Source organism: Zonotrichia leucophrys, unplaced genomic scaffold (genome assembly GCF_028769735.1).
Source record: "Zonotrichia leucophrys gambelii isolate GWCS_2022_RI unplaced genomic scaffold, RI_Zleu_2.0 Scaffold_2286_6508, whole genome shotgun sequence".
NCBI lineage: Eukaryota > Metazoa > Chordata > Aves > Passeriformes > Passerellidae > Zonotrichia > Zonotrichia leucophrys.
The window spans coordinates 1-6,508 of NW_026994491.1; the positions used below are offsets into that span (position 1 = coordinate 1).

At 98.5% G+C, this 6,508-nt stretch overlaps 1 protein-coding gene across 1 annotated transcript; it reads left to right on the forward strand.

Moving 5' to 3' along the window:
• Nucleotides 1–476: 476 nt before the first annotated feature.
• On the forward strand, nt 477–6,455 carry LOC135442198 (collagen alpha-1(I) chain-like; the record flags this gene model as incomplete). Its single annotated transcript, XM_064701734.1, has 2 exons — nt 477–2,833; nt 4,144–6,455. Coding segments are annotated over 2 exons (4,669 nt in total), but the record flags the coding sequence as incomplete, so codon positions are not given.
• Nucleotides 6,456–6,508: the final 53 nt, after the last annotated feature.

A 6,508-nucleotide genomic window follows, 5' to 3' on the forward strand; every position in this document is an offset into this window, starting at 1 on the left:
CGCCCGCGCGCCCCCCCCCCCGCCGCCCCGCGCGCGCCACCCCCCCCCCCCCGCCCCGCCCGCGGCCGCGGGCCCCGCGGCGGGCGGCGGCCGCGACCCCGCGGCCGCCCGCGACGGCGCCGCCGGCTGCGCGCGGGCGCCTCCGCCGCGCGGGCCCCGGCGCGCGCCCGGGGCGCCGCGCGCGGCCGCTGCCGCGGCGCCGCGCCGCGCCGCCCACGGCGCCGGCGCCGGCGCGCCCCGGCGCCCGGGGCGCCCGCGGCGCGGCGCCCGCCGCGCGGCGCGGCGAGCGGCGGCCGGCGGACGCGGCGCCCGGCGCGGCCCGGCGGCGCGGCCCCGCGCCGGCGCGGCCGCGCGGCGCGCGCCGCCGCCCGCGCGGCCGCGCGCCGGCGGCCCGCCCGCGCCGCGCCGGCCCCCGCGCGGACCGCCCGCGGCCGCCGGGGCGCCTGGCCCGCCCCGGCCGCCCCGCGGCGGGGCAGCCCCCGCGCCCGGCCGCCGCCCCCCGCGGCGGCCCCGGCGCGCCCGCCCGCGGGGCCGCGCCCGCCGCCCCCGCCGCGGGCGCCCCCCCGCGCGCGGCCCGGCCGCGCCGGCCCCCGCGCCGCCGGCGCGCCGCGGGGGGCGCCGCCGGCCGCGCGCCCGCGCCCCGCGCGCCCCCCCCGGCGCGCGCGACGCCGGCGCGCGGCCCGGCGCGCGCGGGCCCGCGGCCGGGGCCGCCCCCCGCCGTCCGGCCCGCGCCCCGCGCGCGCGCCCGGGCCGGCGCGCGGCGCGCCGCGCCGGGGGACGCCGGCCCCGGGGGCGCGGGCCGGCCGGGCCGGGGACCCCGACCGCCCCGCGGCGCGCCCCGCGGGCCGGCGGCGCGCCCGCGCGGACGGGCGCCCCGCCGCGCGCCGGGCCGCGGGCCCCCGGGCCCCCGGGCCCCCCGCCCGGGCCGCGCTCCGCGGCGGCCCCCCGCGCCCCGGCCCGCGCGGGCGCGGCGGCGCGCCCGGGGGCGCCGCCGCCGCCGCGCGGGACCCCCGAGCCACGGGGCCGCGGCCGGCGGGACGCCCGCGCGCGCCCGGGCCCCGGCCGCGAGGCCCGCGCCCCGCGGGCGCCCGCGCCGCGGCCCGCCGCGTGCGCGGGGCGGCCGCCGGCGGGCGGCCGCCGCGGCCCCCCCCCCGCCGACGCGCCGCCCGCCGGCGCGGCGCCGCGCGGGCCCCCGGCGGAGCGCCCCGCCCGCCCCGCCGGCGCCGCGCGCCGCCCCCGCCGCCGCGCCGCCCGGCCGACGCGGGCCGCCCCGCCCCGCGCGGCCGCCCGGCCGCGCCCCGCCGCGCGCGGCCGGGCCGGCGCCCGGCGACGCGGCGCCGCGCCGCGCGCGCCCGCGCGCCGCGCCGCGCGGCCCCCGCGTCGGCGGCCCCCCGCGCCCCCGGGCCCCGCCCGGGCCCGCGCGCCGCCACGCGCCAGCCGGCCGGCGCGGCCCCCGCGCCGCCGACGCCGCCGCCGCGCCGGCCCGGGCGCGGCGCCGGGCGTCAGCCCCCGGCGCGCCGGGGCGCGCCCGCGCCCCCCGCGCCGGGCCGCGCGCCCCGGCGCCGGGGCACGCCCCGAGGCCGGCGCCGCCCGGCGGGCGGGCCCGGCGCGCCCCGGGGGCCGCCCGCCGCGGCCGCGCCGCGCCGCCGCGCGCCGCGCGCGCGCGCCGCGCGCGCGGCCGCGCGCCGCGGCGCGCCGCCGCGCGCGCGCCGCGCGCTCGCGCCCGCCCGCGCGCCGCGCGGCGCCCGGCGCCGCCCCGCGCCGGCGCGCGCCGCCGCGCGCGCGCGCCCCGGCGCGTCGCCCGCGCGCGCCGCCGCCGCCGGCCGCGCCGCCGCCCCGGGCGCGCGCCCGCGCGCCCGCGCCGACGCGCGCGCGCGCCCGCCGCGCCCGCCGGCGGCGCCGGCGACCGCGCCGCGCGGCGCCGCGACCGCCCGGCGGCGCCGCCGCGCGCCGCGCCGCGCTCGCCGACGCGGCGCGCCGCGCCCGCCGCGCGCGGCGCGTCGGCGCGCGGCGCGCCGCGCCGCCACGCGCGGCCGCGCGCGGCCCCGCGCGCCCCGCCCGCGCCGCGCCGCGCGCCGCCCGCGACGCGCGCGCCGCCGGCGCGCGCCCGCGCGCCGACGCGCGCGCCGCCCGCAGCCGCCGGCGCGCCCGCGACGCTGCGCCCGCGGCCCGCGCGGCGCCGCGCGCCCCCGCGCGCGCCCGCGCCGGCGCGGCACGCTCGCGCGCGCCGGCGCCCCGGCGCCGGCCCGCGCCGGGGCCCCGGCGCCGCGGGCGGCGCGCCCGGCGCCCCCCCGCCCGCGCCCGCCTCGCCGGCCCGCGCCCCGGCGGGCGCGGGCGCCGCGCGCGCCCCCGGGCCGGCGCCCCCGGCGCGCCCCGGGCCCCGGCGGCGCGCGCCCGCGCGGCCCGGGCCCCGCGCGCCCCCCGGCCGCGCGCGGGGCGCGCGCGCCCCGCGCCCGGGGCGGCCCGCGGGCGCACCCCGCGCGCGGCGCCGCCGCCCCCGGCCGGCGCGGCGGCGGGCCGCGCCCGGGGCCCGCGCCGCGCCGCCGCCCGGCGGCCGACGGGAGGCGCGCGACGCCGCCGCGGGCCGTCCCGGCCCCCGGGGTCCGCGCGCGCCGCCCCGCGGCGCCCGCGCGGGCCGCGGCGCGCCCCGGGCGGCCCCCCCCCGGGCCCGGGGCCCCCGGGCCCCCCCGGGGGCCCGGGGGCCCCCCCCGGGGCCCGGGCCGGGGGGCCCCCCCCCGGGGCCCCCCCCGCCCCCGGCCGCCCGGCGGCGCGGCCGCCCGGGGCCCCGGGCCGGCCGGGGGGGGCCCGCGGCCCGCGGCGGCCCGCCCCCCCGGTCCCCCCGCCCCGGGCCCCCCCGCGGGGCCCCCCCCCCCCCCCCCCCCCGGCCGGGGGCCCCGGGGCCCCCCCGGCCCCCGGGGCCGCCCCCGCCCCGGCCCCGGGGGGGGCCCCCCCCCGGCCCCCCCCCCCGGCCCCCCCGGCCCGGGGCCGGCCGCGCCCCGGCCCCCGCCGCCGGCCCCCCGCCCCGCCCGCCGGGGGGGGCCCCCCGCCCCCCCCCCCCGCCCCCCCCGCCCGCCCCCGGCCCGGGGCCCCCCCGCGGCCCGCGCGCCCGCCCCCGGGCCCCCCCGGGGCCCCGGGGGGGGCCCGGCCCCGGGGCCCCCCCCCCGCGGCCCCCCCGCCCCGGGCCCCCCGCCCCCCCCCCCCCCGCCCCCCGGGGCCCCCGCCCGGGGGGCCCCCCCCCCGGGGGCCCCCGGGCCGGGGGGCCCCCCCCCGGGGGGGCCCCCCGGGCCCCCCGGGGGCCCCCGGGCCCCGGCCCCCCCCCCGGGGCCCCCCGGGCCCCCCCGGCCCCCCCCCCCCCCCCCCCGCCGGCCCCCCCGGGCCCGGGGCGGCGCCCGCCCGGGCCCCGCCGGGCCCCCCCGGGGGGGCCGGCCCGGCGGCCCCCCCCCCCCGCCGGGGGGGGGGCGGGGCGCCCCCGGGGGGGCGGGCCGGGGGGGGGCGCGGCCCGCCCGCCCGGGCGGGGGCCCGGCGGCGCCCCCGGGGGGGGGGGGGCCCCGGGGGCCGCCCCGGCGGGCCCCCCGGGGGCGGCCCGGGGCCGCGCGCGGCCGCGGCCGGGGGGGGCGCCCCCCCCCCCGGCCGGCGGGGCGCCGCCCCGCGGGCGGCGGCCGGGGGCGGGGCCGGGCGGGCCCCCGGGGCCCCGGGGGCCGGGGCCGCGCCGCCCACGCCGCGCCGGGCCCCGGGGGGGGCCGGACCCCGGCGGCGCCGCCCGGGGCCGCGGCGGGGGGCCCCCGGGGCCCGCGGCGCCCGGGGGGCCCGGCGCGGGGGGCGGGGTCCCCCCGGCCCGCGCCGGGGGGCCCCCCGGGGGGCCCCCCCCCGCCCGGTCGGGCCGGGGCGCGGGGCCGCCCCGGCCCCGCGCCGGGCGCCGGCCCCCGGCGGCCCGGCGGGGGGGGGCCGGGGCCCGGCCCCCCGCGGCCGGCCCCGCCCCGGGGGCGCCCCGGCCCCGCCCCCCGCGCGGCCCCCCGGGCCCCCCGCCCGCGCCGGGGGGCCCCGGGGGGGCCGGGCCCGGCCCCCCCCCCCCCCCGGGGGCCCCGGGCGCCCCCCCGCCGGGCGGGCCCCCGGCCCCCCGGGCGGGGCGGGGGGCCCGGCCAGCGCCGGGGCGGGCGCGGCCCCCCGGGCGGGGCCGGCGGCCCCGCGCGGCCCCCCCGGCGGCGCCGGCCCCGGCGCCCGGGCCCCCGGCCCCGGCGGGGCCCGGGGCCCCCGGGGCCCGGGGGGAACCCCCCTCCCCGACCCCGCGGGCCCCGGCGCGCCGCCCGCGCCCCCCCGGGCCGCCCCGGGCCCCCCGGCCCGCCGGGGGCCCGGGGGGCCCCGCGCGCCGGGGCCCGGGGCCCCCGGGCGGCCCCCGGCCCCGCCGCCCGGCCCCCGCCCGGCCCCGCCCCCCCCCCGGGGCCCGCGGCCGGCCCCGCCCGGGCGGGGCGGGGTCCCCGGCCGCGGGCCGGCCCCCCCCCCCCGGCCCGGGCCGGGGCGGCCGGCCGCGGCCCCCCGGGGGCGGGCGGGCCGGGGGCCGCGGCGGGCGGCGCCCCGGGCCGCCGGCCGCGCGCCCCGCCGGGGCCCGCGCCCGCCCCCCACCGGGCGCGCCCGGGCCCCCCGGGGGCGTCCGGGCCCCCGGCCCCCCGGGCTGCCCCGGGGGCGGGCCCGGGGCCCCCGGGGGGCGGGGCCCCCGCGCGGGCCCCGGGGCCCCCCGGCGGCCGCCGCGCGCCGCGGGGGCCCGGCCCCCCGCCGCCCCCCGCCCCCGCGCCCCCCCGCGGCGCCGCCGCGCGCCCCCCGCCTGGGCCCGGGGCGGGGAGGCCCCCGGGCCCCGGGGGCCCCGCCGCCGCCGGGGGGGGCCCGCGCCGGGCCGCCCGCCGGCGGCCCGGCCCGCGGCGCCGGCCCCACCGGGGGGCCCCCCCGGTGCGGCGCCGCCCGCCCCGGGGCCGCCCCCGCCGGCGGGCCCCGCCGGGCGGCCCCGCGGCCCCCGGGGGGGGGCCCCCCGGGCGGGGCCGGGGCCGCGCGGGGGCCCCGGCCCCCCCCGGCGCGCGCGCCCCCCGGCCGCGCGCCTTGGCCCGGCCCCGGCCCGGCCCGCCCGCCGCCCCGGGCCCCGGGGCCCCCCCGGGGGCCCCCGGCGGGGGGCGCGGGCCCCGCGGCCCCCGGGCGCCGGCCCCCCCGCCCGCCCCCCGCCCGGCCCCCCGGCCCGGCGCCCCCGGCCCCGGCCCCGGGCCCCCCGGGCGGCCCCCCCGGGCCCGGGGGCGGGCCCCCGCCGCACCCGGGCCGGCGGCCGCCCGGCCCGCGGGCCCGCGCCCCCCCGGGCCGCGGGGCCCCCGGGGCCCCGGCCCGGGCCGGCCGGGCGCCCCCCGGCCCCGGGCCCCCCCCGCGTGGGCGCCCCCCGCGGCCGGGCCCGGCCGGGGCCGGGGCCCGCGGTCCCGGGGCGCCCCGGCCCCGCTCCCGCGCCGCGGGCCCGGGGCCCTCGCCGGGCCCCCCCGGCGGCCCCCGGCGGCCCGCCCCCGCCGGGCGCGGGGCGGCGGCCCCGGGGGCCCCCGGCCCCCGCCCCCGGGCCGGGGGCCCCCCGCCCCCCGGGCCCCCCCGGGGCGGCCCCCGCGCCGGCGGCCCGCCGGGGCGGGGCCCCCGCCCGCGCCCCGCGCCCGGGCCCGGGGCCCGCCCCCCGGGGCCCCCGGCCCCCCGCCCGGGGGGGGGGGCCCGCCCCCCCCGGGGCCGCCCGGGGCCGGCGCGCCCGCCCCGGCCGGGGTCCCCGCGGCCCCCGGGGGCGTCCCCCCCCCGGCGGGGCCGCCCGGGCCCCCCCCCGCGGGGGCGCACGGGCCCCGGGGGGGCGCCGCGCCCCCGGCGCCGGGGGGCCCCCGTGCGGGGGCCTGGCCCCCCCGCGCGGGGCCGGCCCCCCGCCGGGCGCCGCCGGCCCGGCCGCGCCGCGCCGGCGGCGGGCCCCCGGGGCCGGCCCCCGCGCCCCCCCCCCCGCCGGGCCCCCCGGCCCGGGGCGCGAGGGGCGGCCCCGCGGGGCCGGACCCGGCGCCCCGGCGGGCCCCGGCCCGGGCCCCCGCGGCGCCCGCCGGGCCCCCGGGCCCCCCCGGGCGGGGCCGCGCGGGGCGCGCGGGGCGCCCCCCGCGGCCGGGGGCCCGGGGGGCCCCCCCGCGCCGGCCGGGGCCACCCGGCCGGGCCGCCGCCCGCGGGGGCCCCCCCGGCCGCGGGCCCCCGGCGGGGCGGCCCCCCCGGGGGCCGGGCGGGCCCCCCCCGGCGCCGGCGGGGCCCCCCCGCGGGGCCCCCCGCCGGGGCCCGGCCCGGGGGGGGCCCCGCGGGTGCCCCGCCGCCCGCCCCGCGGCCCCCCGCCCGCCCGGAACCCCCCCCCCCCCCGGGCCCCCGGGCCGGCCCCCCGCCGGCGGCCGGCCCCCCCCGGCGGCCGGCCCGGCGGCGCGCGGGCCCGGGCCGCGCCCCGCCCCCCGGGGGCCCCGGCCCGGCGCGCGCCCCCCCG